The 19,368-nt window shown below is 39.4% G+C and overlaps 1 protein-coding gene across 7 annotated transcripts; it reads left to right on the top strand.

The window, feature by feature from the left end:
• Positions 1-48: 48 nt before the first annotated feature.
• On the top strand, positions 49-16,363 carry RWDD4 (RWD domain containing 4). 7 transcript variants are annotated; one of them, XM_032618315.1, is made up of 9 exons: positions 71-354; positions 2,877-2,957; positions 7,245-7,354; positions 7,436-7,607; positions 8,948-9,065; positions 11,021-11,070; positions 11,206-11,208; positions 14,558-14,633; positions 14,932-16,363. In XM_032618315.1, the coding sequence occupies exons 1-8, from the start codon at positions 331-333 to the stop codon at positions 14,588-14,590; spliced, it is 591 nt and encodes a 196-aa protein (XP_032474206.1). In that variant the 5' UTR covers positions 71-330; the 3' UTR covers positions 14,591-14,633; positions 14,932-16,363. The 7 variants fall into 7 exon arrangements, 5 of the variants coding, with proteins under 5 accessions (XP_032474206.1, XP_032474209.1, XP_032474207.1 ...); XR_004347851.1 differs by lacking the exon at positions 11,206-11,208 and having other exon boundaries at positions 49-354; positions 7,460-7,607; positions 11,021-11,074; XR_004347850.1 differs by lacking the exon at positions 11,206-11,208 and having other exon boundaries at positions 7,460-7,607; positions 8,948-11,074; positions 14,932-14,987; positions 16,024-16,363.
• Positions 16,364-19,368: the final 3,005 nt, after the last annotated feature.

Below are 19,368 nucleotides of genomic sequence, written 5' to 3'. Positions count from 1 at the left end.
GCAGGAGCTGGGGGCGGGGAGAGAAGGAGCCAATAGGAGAAGCGAGAAGGAGGGGGCGGGGTCTCTGCCGTTACCGTCTTTCTCCCTCTCCTGCTACTCGCTGGCTCCACTGTTTCGGAGGCCGCTGGCTCCTCGCTTGCAATCCTCCGCTGACGGCTTCGCGCTGCCCGGGGACCGGGAACCCGCGAGACTCTCGTCTGCGGTGCTAAGGGTGTGCCTCAGCAGCCCAAGGCGCAGAAGAGGGACGCCCCGGCCTTGGGGCCACTGCCCTCGCATTATTTTCGTTGTCGCGAACGCCGTCCGCCCGGGAGGCGCCCCGTGACCGGCGCGATGAGTGCCAACGAGGACCAGGAGGTGAGTCCGGGTGGACGCTCCTTTCCCGCGCAGGCGGGGTGCCCCTCCCCGGCCCCGCGCGTGCCCTCGCCTCTACGGCGGCAGCCTCAATGAGGTGCCCTATGTTTGCGGGTGTCCTGCGCGGAGAGGCCCAGCGCGCCTACCTGGGTAGGGGACCACCTCTGCCCTTCCTCCCCCGCACTGCAGTTTTGAGTTTTGCAAACCCTAGGGTTCCCCCCAGGTCTCCTGATAACGAGGACGAGTGTCCTTGGCCCGCGACCCGGTGCACTTGGCTCTCCTTAAATCCCGTGTGTTGTTCAGCGCCTGTGTTCTGAGTTAGGCTCTTTGGGAATCTAATCACCTTTACATTTTAAAATCTGTTGGCTGGTAGAGAAAGTTAATTGAGTTAGTTAAATTTTTGGTGCAGGGAAATAATGACACTAGTGTCTTCTGGCCATATTGCGTGGTGGAAGGAATCATTTAATATATCCATCTGATAGTTGTCCAGTGGATACGAAGTCTGTTTTGACCATCCATGTACTACCGGAATTGTATGGTTTACACTCAGATATTTTCTCGTGAAATGCCACTTTGACATTGAATCATATGATATTAGAGTTGTAAGTAGGTGTTCACTTTTCATTTAGAGTATACTGCTTGAAAGTTAGTACTTTTACATGACACATGTCATGGAATCGCGGTATTGGAAGTTACCTTTAAAGAAGACCCAAAGTTCAACAAGCTGTGATGTCTGAATCCTTCTAAAATATTCTTGTCAGTTGAGTTTCTAAGCTAAGGCGTGAACAGTTCTTACTGTGTAGCATGGAGCGTATAGTGTAAGGTTTCTCAAAGTTTGGCCCATGGACCACCGCCTAGAACCGTTTGGGTGGTTGTTAGAAAAACAGTTACCTGCACTCTAGCTCAGATTTACTCAATTGAAATTCCTGCGGTGAGAACCAGCCATCTCCATTTAACAGTAAAATAGCATCTTCTTCCACAGGACAGTTTTTCAGATGTTTGAAGACCATTTTCCTGCCCAGTTTTTCAGACCTCCTCCTCTCATGCCAACTGGTTCCTTTTAGCTCTTCTCCATTTGTTCATTCTTTTTAGTTCCTTCACTCTTCTGGAATTGTGTATCTGTGGACACATTATAAGTTTTTTTATGTTCTTTTTTTAAAATTGGGGCATTCCAGTTTTCTACAGTTAGATTTACTGTCAAAAACCCTTAAAGTGCTTTATGCAGAGCAGTTTGTCTTTCGTCTTCTGCTCTGTATGTTTAGGTACCTAAGGACAAGTTCTTCTTACCCTGTAAAGTTTCATCTTGTTAGCTTGTTTTTAAAGGGCTTTTAAAATTCTGCTGCTGCTGCCAGCATGATTCACTATCCCATCAAATTGTCATCCACAAATTTGATAAGCCTGCCTCCAATTTTTGTTCCTGTCCAAGTCATTTAATTGAGATATAGGGAAGGATTAAGGACAGAAGGAGTAACACTACATTTTGAGTAATGTTGTTTTTCTAATCCCATCTCAGTTATTCCTTGATCCAGTTTGAATTCTTATATTTTTTTTTCTGTGAAGGTAGCAAGAGAAACCCATGGGGCCTTGCTGAAATCCAGGTAGACTGTTTTGTCTCTTTCCCTAATGTACCAATCCAGTCACCCTCCCTAAGAAGGGTTGTGAACCTTGTTTTTCATATTCTTGCCAAGTCGTAGGGGCTACTCCTTAACTCTGCTGGGTCCTCACAAACTCTTTCTTTAGTGATCTGTCTTAAAATGTTGTCCATGTAGGTCAAACTCACCATCCTGTAGTTTGTAGAATTCTCAACATGCATCTTTTTGAAAACTAAAATATCTGCGGAAGTGCAGTCTTTCTTTTCTTTACCTCTTCTGAGGTCTTTGTCAGTAATCACGACAGTGATTGGGTCTTCTCAGTTGTAAGCCCACAGCATTCTAAGAAGTATTTCCAGCCAAGGATTGCTAGTTACATTTTCTCTTGCAGTCCTTTTTCCCATCTTGGATAGATACTTGTCAACCTCTTTCTAACTACCATTTTTTAAAAGTTCTTTTTATTGTCCGTAAGTGTTTTTTCAAGTTTTGTGTCCTTTTGTGGTAGGGATTACAAATATAAATAGTATGTGTAAATCATGGGGAATGACTGTGTTTCATCTGCAAGTTTAATGTTCTTTCTACCCCAGGCTAGCCTTTAGCAGAGTGAGAAAGTACAGGCTCTGGAGTTGCTTTAAACTGAATCTTATTTTCCTCCCTAGTAGGAAGGAGAAAACAGTAAGATCTTTGATGTGAGATTGATGTGAGAATTAAGTGAGATAATCCACTGCAAAATGCTTAGTGGTGCCTGGCGCATAGTGTTAAAGAAAGGATCAGGGTTGTGATGTGTTAGCATAGCACCTGGGTCATAAACGTCGAACGCCATGTAAGTCAGCCAAGTTTTACGCTGTTGAGTGGACTTGAACCAGAAACAAAAGATCCTCTATTTCTAATCCGTTTATATGACTAAACAACGCTCCTGTGATTCATTTCTTTCAGATGGAACTGGAGGCATTGCGTTCTATTTATGAAGGAGATGAAAGTTTCCGGGAATTAAGTCCGGTTTCATTTCAATATAGGGTAAGACCTGGCATGAATAGAAGCACTTACTACTTTGTGGGAAAAGACAAAAGTTGCTTTTTAAAATGCTGGGGGGTTTTTTTGTTTGTTTGTTTTTAATTTAGTGGTTTATACTTATTATGTCTTTGGATTTGCTGAAGCATTTATATGAAAACTCATCACTATGACATGAGTTATTTTCAACTTTTGAAAACTTAATTCAGAAACTTTTAAAAACTAAGATAAACGTTTTTATCGTAAGAGAATTTTAAAATGTTAGAAACAGAAGAAACATTAGAAATTATGTGGTTTTACCTTCTAATCTTAAAGATAACTTCTCAGTCCTAACTTCCCAAGCTCCCACAGCCGATATTGATAAATGTTAGGGTTAAGATCCAGGTCTCTAGTCCAAGTCTAGCATTCTTTTTACTACCCTATAATTTAGTCAAGAAAAGTTGATATTTCCTTAATTCTGTATTACCAATGTGCGTGAATATTTTATGAGTATGTGAAATGTCAATTTTTCTTTAAAATAAAGGTTGCTTATAACTCTTTTTCAACGTGGAACAGTACCAGTATTTTATTTTATAAATAAATAACATAAACCGTTTATCTGAATGATTTTAAGTAGTAGTGGGTGGTATGGAAAACTTTTTTTATAAAAGACTTATGCAAGATTTATGGTTGTTAACATTGTCACCATTTAAAACAAATTGTTTGATGGGCTTCCCTGGTGGCGCAGTGGTTGAGAGTCCGCCTGCCAATGCAGGGGACGCGGGTTCGTGCCTCAGTCCGGGAGGATCCCACATGCCGCGGAGTGGCTGGGCCCGTGAGCCACGGCCGCTGAGCCTGCACGTCCGGAGCCTGTGCTCCACAACGGGAGAGGCCACAACAGTGAGAGGCCCGCGAACCCAAGAAAGAAAAAGGTTTCTCCATTCCTATAGAATGAGGACTAAACTCCTCAGCTTGACACCCAGTGCCTTCTGTTTGCTCTGGACTGTGTCTCCAGACTTTCCTGGCACTGGCATCTGTTAGACGTGATACCTTGTTAAATGTTTCCCTGCACTGTCGTTACTACTCTGTCTTGGGACACGTTGTTTGCTCCTGCCCTCGCCTCTCCTCCATCATGCATCCTACTCTTCCGTTAATGCTTACCCCAAGCCTCCTCTGTGGCGTACGTGGGCCATGTCTCCTCTCTGTCCCCTGACTTCAAAGTAGGATCGACTAGTCCCCGTTTCCTCATGCTATGTTCTGTCGCTTTGGAACTTTTCCTAGTGCTGCAGTTTAGTGAGTTGTCTGAAGGTCTGTCTCCCTTGAAGACAGTAGTGCTCTTGTCTCTTGGGTGACGCACAGTGTGAGGCGTGTGACAGTTTGTTTCTACTTATACTTTGAGTAAGGGTTTAGTGACTGCATAAAGCAAGTAACTTTTATTACTTTTTTTTCCTACTGTACAGCAAAGTGGAGTTCCCTGTGCTATACAACAGCTTCTTATTAATTATCTATTTTTTTTTTTTTTTTTTTGCGGTACGCGGGCCTCTCACCGTTGCGGCCTCTCCCGCTGCAGAGCACAGCCTCCGGACGCACAGGTCCAGCGGCCATGGCTCATGAGACCAGCCGCTCCGCGGCATGCGGGATCCTCCCGGGCCAGGGCACGAACCCGCGTCCCCTGCATCGGCAGGCCGACTCTCAACCACTGCGCCACCAGGGAAGCCCCAATTATCTATTTTATACATGTTAGTGTGTATATGTCAATCCCATCTCCCAATTCATCCCACCCACCACTTTTATTACTTTTTAGTTATCTCTACTTAAAACACAAGCATAAACCGATGACGTCCATTATGCAGGTAATCAACTTATGTAAGTATAGCAACAGATCCCGAAGTTTATTTGACATAATTTCTAAGCCTCACCTTATATTGATGTGGGGTATGATTGAGGGTAAGGAGATGTGAATAAAAACATTAGTGGTCAGAAAATAAAAGTGAGTCAAGTAACAATTTAGGGTGAAAATTTTTTAAGTCTTGACTGAAGTTTAATATTAAGTATTTAAAAACCCACAAAGCAGCACATATACCAAAAATACTACAGAAGAGATTAGCATTGCCCTGTGCAAGAATGAGATGCCGATTCATGAATCATTCCATAGTTTTATTCGAAAATCATCATTCTGCAACAACCAATGTGATGATTGTATCAGGCAAGGATCCTTAATGGATACTGAAACCTTTGGGTGAAAAGTTGTTGAGAAACAAGCTATGCACATGGTTTTGTAGTACCACCCACAGATTTCTTCGTAATTACAAAATGAGAAAGATACCTTTCCACTGAAGAGGTCTGGAGAATATCACCCTAACCAAGTGATCAAACTTGGTATCACCACTAATGATTCTGGAAGATCTTACGTGCCTCATTATTTGGTGCTGGGGGAGTGCACCACATCGCCTCCCCAGTATCTTTATCAAAGCCATTTACCAAAGCCGTTTAGTCTGAATCTGAACAGAGGAAACAGTCAGTCCCGATCTGGGGACTTATACAAGAAAACTGGCCTAGGTTCTTTTTGTCATGAAAGACATTTAGGAGGTGGGGTGGGTACTGGGGACTGTTCTAAATTAAAACAGAATAAAGAGATCTGACAACCAGATGTAATCCACGATCCTCAACGGATTATGGATTTGGGGGTTGAGGGAGTGCTTTGTTAAAGGACACTTTAGATACGATTGGTGACTTTTAATATAAGTTATGAATTAGATAATATTTTTGTATCAATGTTGAATTTCTTGGGTGTGTTAATGGTTTTGTGGTTATAAAGGAGAAGGTCCTTATTCTTAGGATACTTTAGTTTAAGGACATTTCATGATGTCTGCAGTTTACTTTCAAATGGTTCAACAAATGCCAAAGGAAAAAAATCACATACATTGGGGAAAGGGAGTTGGTCCTATAGTGGAAGAAAGAGAAGGCAGGTGGAATAATAGGTATGTGGTGAATAAGATACGTGCCAGTGAATGTTCATTGTTCTAGGTTTTCTGTAAAAGCTTTCAAAATAAAAAGCTGGGGAGAGCAAAAGAAATAGAAAAGATACCTAATTCAGGTCAAATAGGTGATCAAAACATACAAACTTCCAACTATAAAGTAAATAAGTTGTGGGGATGTAATGTACAACATGGCGACTGCAGTTGATAATACCCTATTGTGTACTTTGAAAGTTGCTAAGAGAGTAGATCTTAAAAGTTCTCATCACAAGAAAAAGAAAATTGTAACCATGTGTGGTGATGGATGTTAACTAGATTCATTGTGGTGATCATTTTGCAATATATACAAATATTGAATCATATTGTATACCTGAATAATATAATGTATGTCAATTATACCTCAATTTAAAAAAAATTTTTAAGTAAATTTACTTATTTATTTTTGAATGCATTGGGTCTTTGTTGCTGCACGCTGACTTTCTCTAGTTGCGGCGAGCGGGGGCTACTCTTTGTTGCAGTGCGTGGGCTTCTCACTGCGGTGGCTTCTCGTTGCGGAGCATGGGCTCTAGGTGTGTGGGCTCCAGTAGTTGTGGCTCACGGGCTCTAGAGCGCAGGCTCAGTAGTTGTGGCACATGGTCTTAGTTGCTCCGCGGAATGTGGGATCTTCCTGGACCAGGGCTGGAACCCGTGTCCCCTGCATTGGCAGGTGGATTCTTAACCACTGCACCACTGGGGAAGTCCCTAAAATTTTTAAAAACTTTTTCAGGAGTTTCTGTCCAGCCTAAGGCACTCCTTTTCCTTATCTCTCTACCCTTTCCTTTTTTCTATAAATTTTACATTTCATTTTCTACTTTCTTGGGATCGTGCTAATGCATATCAGTTTACCTGTTCTTAAAGCCTCTTATGATTTAGCAATTGGAAAACTTAAGACAAAAATGAGGTGTTTCAAGTTTGTGGATTTTCATTTTTGTCCATTCTCTTCTTGTTCCCATAGTTGATGTCTTATCTTTGTCCTCAGAAAGCTTTGATGAAACAAAAAAATACATGTGTCAGACATAATCTTGGGGCTCGAAAAGATTGGAGGGCTGATGAGAGAGACAGGCCATGGACATCAGCTAAAGTTGTTTAAAACAGCCTAGGAGTGAGTTAAAAGACAGATTAATCAAAGACTGAGCCCTCACCCTCTGCTGGGTCTTAGCCCAAACCCTGAACTTTTCAAGATATGACGACTGATCTGATCACGAGCATTGGAAAGAAGTCAGCATTTTAAAGTTCATCATTTAATATTCTGCCTTGGTAGCACTTTTTACAAGCCTAAGATTTCCCTTTTCTTCAGATAGGTGAAAACGGTGATCCCAAAGCCTTCCTAATAGAGATTTCCTGGACAGAAACCTATCCCCAGACACCTCCAATCATATCTATGAACGCCTTTTTTAACAACACCATGTGAGTAGTGTTCCGTTTTCATGAGGTGTTTTCTGTCGGGGGGCGGGGGCAGGGTAACTGTCTCTCTTACTTTTCTCTTAGCGATGTATATCTTGTGCATTGCAGATCATCAGCTGTAAAGCAGAGCATATTAGCCAAGTTACAGGAAGCAGTGGAAGTCAATCTCGGGACGGCCATGACCTACACATTGTTTGAATATGCCAAGGACAGCAAAGAGCAGCTCATGGAGAATCACCATCCTGTCCATTCGGCTGTGAGCAGGGCATTCAGTTTCACTATACTTTGTTTGTTTTGGTTTCACTCTGCTAGTAATTCATTTTTGCTAGTTATTATTTTTTAAAAATTGGAGGGAGACTTTGTGTTAGATTTAAAATGATAGTCACATCTGAGTTAAATAAGAACAGTGAATTTTAGATTTCTTAGTGTCTGCTTATCTTTAAAAATGAAATTATATTCTCTAGATTTTACCCTTCACATAAGCCTAGAATACTTCATGGGTGTGCCAGAACTGAGCTGTGTAGAACCAAATACTTTTTCAAGTGTACTTAACATCTTCATAAAGCTCAGATAGAAGATTTCTTACCTAGTGCTGAAATACATATGAAATTACGTACTTTCTCCACGAGGCTTATTTAGCTGGAAGTAGTCCTGCCACAGTTCAATTGGAAAGTGTTGCAGCTTAAGGAGACTTCATTAAATAGGAAAAAATTATTTTATTTGTAGAATTATTTTAGGAAATAATCATCTTTTATGACCTTAAGCAGGTATGTGTTAGACCCCTTTGCACCAAGTCACGCACTCCAAGACTTTCAGTGGTCAGTATCAGTTGAGTTTTGTCTTGTAAACCAAAGGCCACGAGCAGTTCTGGCTTCCATGTTCCCCATGAACACAAATGGACGCTGACAGGCAGCTGGAGAAGCAGTGGAGGGCGAGAGCTCCTGGACCATGAGAGCTCCTGGACCGGGGGCCAGACCGCATGGCCCTGAGCATGCACTCCTTTGCTGTGTGATTTCGGGCAGTTTCTTAGTCTCTCTGTGCTCTGTTTTTTCATTTGTAAAATGGGGATTATAATAGTATCTACCTCGTGAGATTGTACTAAGGATCAAATGAGTGATAGCTGTACAACATTTACGGCAGTGCTTGGCACGTAGTGAGCATTTTAAGTTTTGTCTATCTGACTACATGACCCCAGATATTTAAAATATTTCCTTCATTTCCTCTGGGAGCCAGGTGGTTCTAAGTAGGCATATGTGATGTTTCTAAAGACATTTAACTTTCAAATACTAGCGCATTAACTGAATTGTAAAATTACCTTGGCACTTCAGAGCTTCAGCATAATCCTGGGATCAGATCTTGTTTCTCAGGGACCTGGTTATAACAGTATAACTAATATTATGGCCTTCAATGTGAACTTTTAGGAGAGTGAAACCAATAATGTGCTAAGGTTCCTGATCTAATAAATGAATACAATAATAAAGGATTCTTTTACTTCACAAACCTAAAAATTGTCAACTCATTTCAGGATATAGCCATATTTAGTGTAATTCAGTAAGTTTTAAGGCTTGAGTCTAAGAATTTGTTCTTTTTTTCTAGGCGTCCATAAGCAATATCATCTCAGTTGAAACTCCTAACACAGCCCCATCAAGTAAGAAAAAAGACAAAAAAGAACAACTCTCAAAAGCCCAGAAACGTAAACTGGCAGATAAAACAGGTTTGTGTTATTTTTTTTCTTTGATAGCACACGTAACTGGGTTGCTTTTTGGTATCATATGGATGCTTAATAAGTATATTTAGATTTAGAAGATTAGTTCTCTATACTCTTCATTCTTGGAACATTTGGATCAGAGACTGTTTTAGGTCACAGATGTATATTGAAAATATTTACTACTACTTTACCACAAGAGATAAACATTTGAGAAGAAGGTCAAGTGGCAAAGTAACTATAAATGAATCTGAAGATTGTAGACCATTAGAATAGTGTACAGATGTGTGTCCTACTGGTACCCTCTCTGACATGTTTGGAATTTTCCTGTTTGTTTACCTTTATGACAGATAAGTGTATTTTTGAAATTTTTTTGAAATATAGCTTTTATCTGAAATGAAGTCTGGTATACCATCAAATCTTAACACAAGAAATAATTTAATGTTTTCGTCTGTAGTTGACTTACTTATACAACAAGATTTAAGAATATATATTTTGTCCTTTTTCTTTATTTAACCTAAAACTTTGCAAATTGACATCAATCTGTAAACTTTTTTCCAGTTAAGGAAAATGAGGACGTTATCATGTGTGCGTATAGCTATTTCTATCCACATACACAAGTGTGTACGTATACTGACGTCTGTATGTGTGTGTTATTGCTGTATGGTTACAAGCTGCCCTTTATTAAAAGAAGTGACCCTTTTACTTTGGTGAAGAGGTTTAAAATAACACCCTTTCTTTTATAAAGTTATGGTAGTTTTTGGTTGTTTATGTTTTGTTCAATGTCATTTGTGGCAAAATAAAAAGAAAGCAGCCGTGTTGGCCCTCAAAATACATTTTTTGAGATCGTATTGGTTTATGAAATAGGAAATCTGGGACTCCATTATACCTACTGTCAAAGCAGCATTAAAGTATAAACAACTGAAGCAGTAAATTGTTAGCCATTATAATCTGTTTTTTAGAATTTTTGTTCATCTCTTTCCAGAATGTTTTAGCATATATGTCAGTTAGTTTGTTACTGTTGCTTTCATACATAATGACGTACACTTGTTCCCTTCCATTACTACCTCCCTACCTCCCTCTCCTTGGTGACGCCCCCCTAAAGTCCGTATCTTCCTATCAGTGTGGTGCAGGAGCTTGTGACTTGAAACTTGCATTCTAAATAAAAATTTAATGGGACAGTCGTGGCATTGTGGGTGAGTTTTGGTTACCAGAATTGGTGATCTGTCCCCGTTCCCCCTTATAACCTTATAACCAGTGAGATAAGCTTCTTATCTGTCCCCGTTCCCCCTTATAACCAGTGAGATAAGATTCTTATTGGCATGAAGGAGAAAAGAGCCATTAGCATCTAAAATTGAGCTCCAGTGATACAGCTTTTCTCCTGTAAGAATCACAGGGTTAGTTTCTGTTTCTCTTACTATACAATTAATGTCCTTGATTTGAATGCAGATTTTGAAGGTTTCATAAAATGAGACATATATAGATACATGAAGCAAAGAGGAAATCAAGATATTTTAGATTGAAAATTTTTAGACTACATTTATTAAACTATTTTTCAAATTTGAATAAAAGAGTGAAATTACTTCATAAACTATAAATTCTTATAAAAGGGTTGAGCTCGCTTTTAAGCGCTCCCAACAGATTAAAGCCCTGATTAAAGAATGTCAGGTTAAATAATGGTTATTTTATCAGAGCACAGCAGTTAATAAATAAGTTGGCCCGGCGTCCTCTTAGGTTTGCAGGCAGACGTGTTGAGAAGGCTTCTTGTCTTGAGCCTGCTTCCTGGTATGAACACTAACTCACAAAAGAGCAAACTGACCCAACTTCTCACTTCAGTAAGCAAGGAGCGTTTATTATTTAAATTTTTAATAACATTTGTTATGTAGAGTAGTATATAAAATCGTATTTAAATTTAAATATTACCGATTGGTCTTAGATATAAAGTTACTGTTTTCATCCTTTAGATCACAAAGGAGAACTTCCTCGAGGTTGGAACTGGGTTGATGTGGTGAAGGTATGTAATATTTATATTTCAGTCTTCAAAAAATTGTTACAGTTATTACCATCAGTAGTGAAATTTATATCTTCCATTTTCTCCCCTTCAACCTTTGGATTTTACTGGGATGTCTGTTTCCTTTTTCACGTTCAGCATGTAAGTATTTTTGAAATATCTTTCACATTTTTCTCTTCCCTACACCCTCAGTTTTAGGTTTTCTTTTTTTAATAATGGAAAAGTAGAAATGAGTTATAACTGCAGTAAAGTGTGCCTGTTTATGTAAGTACATCTTAAGAATAGATGTACTAAAATATGACTCTAAATTATAGATAATATGGAATTTGAAACAAGTCATGAAAAGGAGTGCTTTGATTTCTTAGTAGAAGTTAAGTATTTTTTTTACGGCAGACCCTAAATGAAATTTCCCACCATCGTCAAGAAAGATTTTCTGTTTTTGTTGTTGAAAATTGTTTACTTTCCACTTGGAACTTTTTTTTTTTTTTTTTTTTTTTGTCGCGGGCCTCTCACTGTTGTGGCCTCTCCCGCTGTGGGGCACAGGCTCTGGACACGCAGGCTCAGCGGCCATGGCTTACGGGTCCAGTCGCTCCACGGCATGTGGGATCTTCCTGGACCAGGGCACGAACCCGTGTCCCCTGCATCAGCAGGCGGACTCTCAACCACTGCACCACCAGGGAAGCCCCAAAGCAATGTATTCTTAAAGTTTATTTTGAAGCCAGCTGTTTGGGCCATAGGATGCCTTTTCTATAGAACCTATTTGAAGTAATTTTTGTGCTTCTAAAATCTAGTACAAAAATATTACCTGAGAGTAGGGAGCCATGAGCCACAACTGGAATAAAGAAACACAGTACACGCAGACCTTGTTTTATTTCAGTTCACTTTATCTTTGCTTCGTAGATACTGTTGTGTACAAATTGAAGGTTTGTGGCAATCCTACATTGTCAGACGATGGTTTGCATTTTTTAGCAATACAGTATTTTTTGATTAAGGTATGTGCATCTTTTTTTAGACATCATGCTATTGCACACTTAATAAACTACAGTATAGTGTAAACATTTATATGCACTGGGAAACCAAAAAATTCGTGTGTCTCGCTTTATTATGATGTTTGCTTTATTGCGGTCATCTGGAACCCAACCCGCAAAATTTTGAGGTCGGCCTTTACTACTTCTTGCCTTCCTGGGAAGAGGCTGACCCTATACAAGCGCTCTGTGTGGGTGGAGCTTCTCTGGCGTTCTCTCATTTGACTTGAGCCCCCGCCACTGATCCTTCATAGATACTTACCATTGTCCCAGGTGCACCTGTATTTATCTCACCAGCTAAGTCTGCTCTCCCCTTAAAATGCTGCCTGCTCCAGAAGGAGCTGTCTCCCAAATCAGAGTAAGGATCCATCTTTTGGGTGTGGCCCATCGCAGCCAAGCATGAAAAGGAGAAGAGTATGCATCATCTCAAGTGACCATGCGCCTCTTTCCCGAGAGCCAGAAGTGTCGTTTTCAGTGTTTTTGGTTTTGTTTTTGATGTGGACTATTTTTTTAAATCTTACTGAATTTGTTACAATATTGCTTTTGTGTTTTGGTTTTTTTGGCCGTGAGGCCTGTGGGATTTTAGTTCCCCAAGCAGGGATCGAGCCCACACCCCCTGCATTGTAAGGCAAAGTCTTAACCACTGCACTGCCAGGGAAGCCCCCAGTTTGTTTTTTTTTTTTTTTTTTTTTTTGGCAGTACGCGGGCCTCTCACCGCTGTGGCCTCTCCCGTTGCGGAGCGCAGGCTCAGCGGCCATGGCTCACGGGCCCAGCCGCTCTGCGGCACGTGGGATCTTCCCGGACTGGGGCACGAACCCGTGTCCCCTGCATCGGCAGGCAGACTCTCAACCACTGCGCCACCAGGGAAGCCCCCCAGTTTGTTTTTAAGAGAGACTTTCTTAATATAAATTAGAATTTTAAGCCAAAAAAGAAAGTAAAATTCAAACAATCCAGTAATCTTGGGAGATGGGAGAGAGATTTTTAAGAAGGAGCTTACCACCTAGACACGGTTTGGACTCAGAATCCATTACTCTAAGCTAGTGGTTTCCACATGTGGTCTTTGGAGGCCCTCTTGGAGGGACTGTCAGGTTCAGACTATTTGCATCAAAATAGTAAGGTGTTTTTGCCTTTTTTACACTTCCTCTCGCACATGTACAGTGGCATTTATGAGAGGCTGCATGAAGTGTGATGATGCCATCACTACGTTCTCTATTAGAGCACTAACGGAATGTGTGCTTTTATATTCTTGCGTTTTCCAGAATTTTCTAAGATAGTAAGTGGGTTTAGGATCTAAGTACGTTCATTTCTCTGTTCACTCCGTTTGTTCCTAGTACTTGGACTGTGTTTTTGTTGGCCATTTTCCATTATATCTGCCTTACTATAGAAGCAGATTTGTGAGCACCCAGCTATCTTCTGTTGAGCTTGATAATAAAGAGATTTGCAAAAATGTAAAACAACACTACTCGTCACTTTAAGTTTTGGTTTTTTGTTTTAGAAAATGCAGTTTTTCATTTTTAAAATGTGACTGGGTTATCATTATTGTTATTTTTATTTATTTATTTTTAAATTTATTTTATTTATTTACTTTTTTTTTTTGGCTGCGTTGGGTCTTCGTTGCTGCACGTGGGCTTTCTCTAGTTGTGGCGAGTGGGGGCTATTCTTTGTTGTGGTGCGTGGGCTTCTCATTGCGGTGGCTTCTCTTGTTGAAGAGCATGGGCTCTAGGCATGCGAGTTTCAGTAGTTGTGGCACATGGGCTCAGTAGTTGTGGCACATGGGCTTAGTTGCTCTGCGGCATGTGGGATCTTCCAGGACCAGGGCTCGAACCCATGTCCCCTGCATTGGCAGGTGGGTTCTTAACCACTGCACCACCAGAGAAGCCCCTGTTATTTTTATATGAATTAAACTTCTCATTTTTCAAATGCAGGTAGGTATAATGTACATTTTAAAAAACAAAAAATCTCTTTAGGATCCTCAATTTTTAAGAGTGGGAAGAGGTCCCGGAGCCAAAATGTTTGAGAAGCGCAGTTTGAGACTTGTGTCACGTTTCCAAAACTGTAAGAATTATGTAGTTAAGATGATAAGTCTTAAGTGTTTTACACATTGTTAAAATTTTAGAATTTATTGTTTGTAAAAAAACAAAAATAGAAGAATATCATTCATTTTATAAATGGTACCTTTTGTATACTCTTGGTTCCAATTTATTTCTTGGAAAGCTTCAAGGGATTTTTTTACTCCTCTTGTTCTGTTGAGGTTATGTTTTCAAAGAATCCTGTTTAAAGTAGCTGAGGCTAAAGTTGAAAAGTATTTCCATACGGTGGAAGCTGTAGATGGTGCAAGTTACTTGAACCTTGTTGCCTGTTGTTCTATTAACTGTAAATGTTGACTTGATATGATGTGGAAATAGTGAACTCAGATAATATGAAAGCTTAAGTTTGTTGAATATTTCTTTCATCTTTTTTTATAGTTAAGCAAAACTGGCTCTAAAGATGATGAATAGCACTTGGAATTTGAGACGAGGGAGGAACAGCATCCTTTAAAAAGTAAACTGGGTTCAAAATCTTTCATTACTCTTTTCTGGTATTGAGGTGGCTTTCTATAAAACAATTTTTTTTGTATGTTTCTTATGTAAAAACATGTTTTAAGCTGAAAGTTCATGAAGAGATCTGGTTGTATTAAATTACTTTCACAAACTTGCCTTAATAAAAGGTGAAAATGTTACTGTTTAGTATACTTTATAAAGCCAATTGGCCTTTATAAATGGACAAATATGGAGAATTATAAATCATCAGTGTTAATTTATGTGATCTTATTCTGGTGGATGTGATTTTTTTTTTTAAGGAGTATGAAGCGCTTTTCAAATTCTCATCCCAGTGGAGCAGAAGACTGAGTGAACAGTGAGTTCACAGCGTGATCCATATTAATAGGCTTCTCATCTTTATGTCTTCATCCCTTCTTTCTCTTAATTACTGAAGCATAAATTGCTTCAGAGAAATTTAAATACTAGTATTTGAACTTTATACATAATATTCTTTGTAGTTCCTTTTTATTTTTCAAGGGTGAACTGCTTTTTAATAAATGAATATCTGTTTATACTTTCCTCCTGGTTTGGGTTATGTTTGATCATGAGAGCTTTCAATGGTATGTGGAATAGGAGAAAGAAAAAAAAAAAAACCAAATCTGCCAAATACATTAGAAAGCATTTGACTGGAAGTGCTGGTTCCTATTTAAAACCGTTCCCTTTGCTGCATATACCAAAATGGGAGTAAAAGATGCCTTAATATTTAATTTTTATATTGTTAGAGACAATGGTTTTCATAAATTCCTATTTATCCGTTGTTGTGTATTTTTAGTTGTTTGATAACTGAGTCCTTCTAAGTGGTTTCACATAAAACCACATTTCAAGCATTGTTTCTTTTCAAGTATCCAAATGTATGTCTGAGCCCACTCATCTTTGTAAAAATAGACATAGAAGTCTTTCAGATGCTGTTTTAGCAGGAAGTTACTGATGTGTATGTGCGATTTACAGTGACTATGTATGTACTCCCCAGCTTGAAAAGCACTTAGAACTACTGCTGTGGTTTCTGGAAGAGTTAGTTGTTCGTTCCTCAATTACACCTGTGCAGCTCGGGTCTGGGTTTTTAAAGAATAGTTAACTTTTAAAGAAATTTCTTTATCAAAAGAGCAGTTTGAGTTATATCCATGGTTTTTGCTGGGTTAACATTGGCTTCAGTTAAATCGTTTCAATTATAAAGTAAGTATAACTATGGTGAAGAAGCTTGTCTCATTTTTAAATGCTGAGTCACATTTTATTTCTTGAATTAATACGATAGAAACATCGAAATTCAGGGCCACTGGAATATGCCAACGTTCTTGTTTTGGGGTTGTGTGTATAGTTTTTGTTGTGCTGATTTGTTTGCTTGTTTTTTAAAGAAACGGAAACTGCTATGTCTGCTAGTGGAAGAAGATGCTTTGTTTTGCTCTGAAGATTCTGAAATTATTCCGGCATATTGTGGTTCATAGATGACAAAGAATAATGCTAGTTAAATGCCAATGAACTATTTTTACTCTTTTTATACGAAATGTACAAATTTCGGGGCAGGGGGTGGGGTGATGGTGGCAGCGGTGCCTCTTACTACCTTATGTAAAACACTTGAACGTTCTCATCAATATTGCCATCATCTGTTTAATACTCCCAGTATATTTTCTCAACGTCTGTTTACCTAAAGTTGTATGGAATGACATAATAAGCAATAAATCTGAATTACACTCAGTGATGTTTCTGCATGTTTTATTTCACATCACTTGGAGAGAGAATTGTTGCTTCTGTAACTGCACAGACTTATGGTACAAGATGTACCATCCAGCTAGAAACTGTTCCAAATGTTGGACTAAAAAAGGTTTTTTAAATGAACTGATGAGGGTAAGATATACCCAGAGTCTACAAAATTAAATGAAAGTTGGAGGTTAAGGACAGCTTCAGTTTTCACAGCCTCAGGGGGCCCAGAGACAGGAGATGAAGTCCAGGGTCACCCCAGGGTAGGGAGACATAACACACGCACACATGTACAGCATGTGTGAGGCTGAGACCTGTCCACCGTGGGGGCCCTAAGGAAGAGTTCTGGTCTTGAACTTTGGTTCTGGGTATAGCAGAAAATGTCAGTATACATACATGTACTCTCCTGCACCCATAACAATTCATCTCATACTTGGGTTTCAGCCCAAATTCCTCCCCCATGTGGGCAATCTCAAAAAAACCCTCAAGCCAGGATGGTACCAGGCGGGTAGAACCTCTGGACAAGTGGTAGAAATGACCACAAATCCACTCTGAAATGTTGAGCCCACCTTCAGTCCAGACCTCCAAAGAAGCCCCATGGAGTGAAAACAGAACAGGAGGTGTTATCTGGTAGGAATTACCTGGTAATCTATGATTCTGAATTTCAGTGTTTTTGATTATTTGACAAAATCAGGAAGTGATGTATGGTCTAAAGTGTTTTTCAAACTGCGGTTTGTGATCCATTAGTGAAGAAATTAATTGAGTGTCTTTACCAGCAGTTTTTCTAATGGAATGGACTAGAATAGGATTAAACAGAAAATACCAGTATATACTACATGTTGTAAGGGTATTTTGGGGTGTGTATGTGTAAGTATTATATAAAATTTATTTCTTAAAGTGAGTAATGGTGAAAAAAAGTTTGAAAGCCGCTGATGAAAGTATACAAAAGATGGAACAAATTTTATATGAAAACTGTTAATTTTTAAAAAGACAAAATATGCCTTTCAGAGTGCTAATAACATTTGTCATTAATTTTGCATTATTACCGAAGACAAGTTAAAGCCACATTGCATAGTATAATGGGAAAGGAGCAAAACGTTGGATTTGGAGTAGGACTTTTTTAATGACTTTGTCCTGCAAGAATTTTCACTATTACAGATTTACAGTTTTTGCTTATATGAAGAACTGAAGAGAACACCTAAGAGCTAATACCCGAGTAAATAAATAAATAATTTTAATAGCTTTAATTTCATACTGAAAAGAACCCAAAATAAGAAAATTAGTTCAATTTTCCCACCATTTCTAGAGGTGTGAGCATTTTCTTCCTGGGTTTGCTGTATCAATCCAGTTTCCAAAATAAATTATAACCTGCTGATGGTGGTGATAAGATAGACAGGAAACACTCCCACCCCTGTCCATTTTCCCCTATTTGTTACTGCTGGCAGCTGGGAAGTTTGAAGTGACCTTGCTCGTTTTCTCTGCAGCCTTCTGGTGCTATAAGAGGTCTTTTTAGATTTGGCCTGTTGGGACACTCTTCTTGATGCTTTAAACAACAAACCGTCTCTATGATCAGTTCTTTCTTATTTCATTCATAAAAGAGAATGCAAATTATAAAAGGAGGAAACTGTCCCCAGGGTTGGGGGGAGGATGCAGATGAAATCATTTTGCTTCATAATTAAGTGGTTAGAAATTAGCCTTGAAAGTTTTAATCTATGACCGTGTTTAGAATGCAGAAGGAGATGAGAAAGGTTTTCATGTATGGAATTACAGAGGACAAGCTTCAGCAGCCTCACTGTGTGTAGACTGAAGAAGCCTTTGCCCTTATATGCTCCAGAGTTTCATTCTGCGGCTACCGCAGGGTGACACTGCATGTGTTTTTACGGAGGGCAGTAGGTGCTCTGGATCACTGCCCACCTCATTTGCGAAGGAACATACTAAGACTTGGACCCTTGTATCCTCGGAAAATCTGAATCCCTCTGAGGTTTCAGTGCATGCAAACACTTTATTAATTCCTACATTCTTTTCACTGTCTGTTTTGAATTCTTAAAATCACACCTTTTTCAAATTCTACCCAATAGTGTGATTCTTTTTTAACACAAATGTGAAAAATTAAAAGTGAAAACTTTTCCTCCTTTTTCTGTCCTATTTCTCTGAAGATGACTAACTCTAGGATTTGTCAGTTGGCCGTTTCATTTGATAAATGCGGAACACACTAAATATTGCTCGCCTTCCAGGGGCTGCTCAAAGATAAAATTTTAATTGGTGGATGCTATTTATTTAAAATTCTCATGATAACGGAGAAATCATGGAGTGGTTACAAGAATGGCCATCCATCTGCTAAGAGAAAAACTTCACTCCCACTACATGCTGACAAATGCCATCTGTTAAGTTTTTCCCTTAGTATCTTTTTCTCCAAGTCTTTTTTTTTTTACTCTGAGTAAGGTGGACAGCCTCTAGAGGGTTTTTTCCCACAGCTTTATGAGCTGTAATTGACATATAACATTGTGTAAGTACCATGTGATGATTTGATACACTTATCACACTATGATTATTTAACGCCTCCATCTCTTCATATAATTATTTTTGCGTGTGGTGAGAACAGTTAGGATATCTATTTGCCTTGCTAAGCATAAAATACAGTATTGTTAACTATAGTCACCATGCTGGACATTAGATCCCCAGAACTTAATTCATCTTATAGCTGGAAGTATGTACCCTTTGACCAGCATCTCCCAACCCTCCAGCCCCTGGCAGCCACCGTCCACATTGTTTCTACGCGTTGAGCTTTTTTCAGATTCCACATGCACATCATACAGTGTTTGTCTTCCTCTGTCTGGCTTATTTCACTTAGCACAAGGCCCTCAAGTTCCATCCATGTTGTCACAAATGGCGGGATTTCCTCTTTCTCATGATTGAATAATATTCCATCCTATAGAGGGCTTTGAGCAGAGGAGTGAGGCGATCTGACTTTTGTTTCAACAGTTTATTGTGGCTTCTGTGTT

The sequence above is a fragment of the Phocoena sinus genome, chromosome 21, assembly GCF_008692025.1.
Source record: "Phocoena sinus isolate mPhoSin1 chromosome 21, mPhoSin1.pri, whole genome shotgun sequence".
Taxonomy (NCBI): domain Eukaryota; kingdom Metazoa; phylum Chordata; class Mammalia; order Artiodactyla; family Phocoenidae; genus Phocoena; species Phocoena sinus.
This window is presented reverse-complemented; position numbering and strand designations above follow the sequence as displayed.

Bases quoted from the DNA above. Each gene is read 5' to 3' on its own strand.
- RWDD4 (XM_032618315.1), top strand. From the start codon at position 331: ATGAGTGCCAACGAGGACCAGGAG. The intron at 355-2,876 runs GTGAGTCCGGGT...CATTTCTTTCAG, and splicing joins GTGCCAACGAGGACCAGGAG to ATGGAACTGGAGGCATTGCG. The intron at 2,958-7,244 runs GTAAGACCTGGC...CCTTTTCTTCAG, and splicing joins CGGTTTCATTTCAATATAGG to ATAGGTGAAAACGGTGATCC.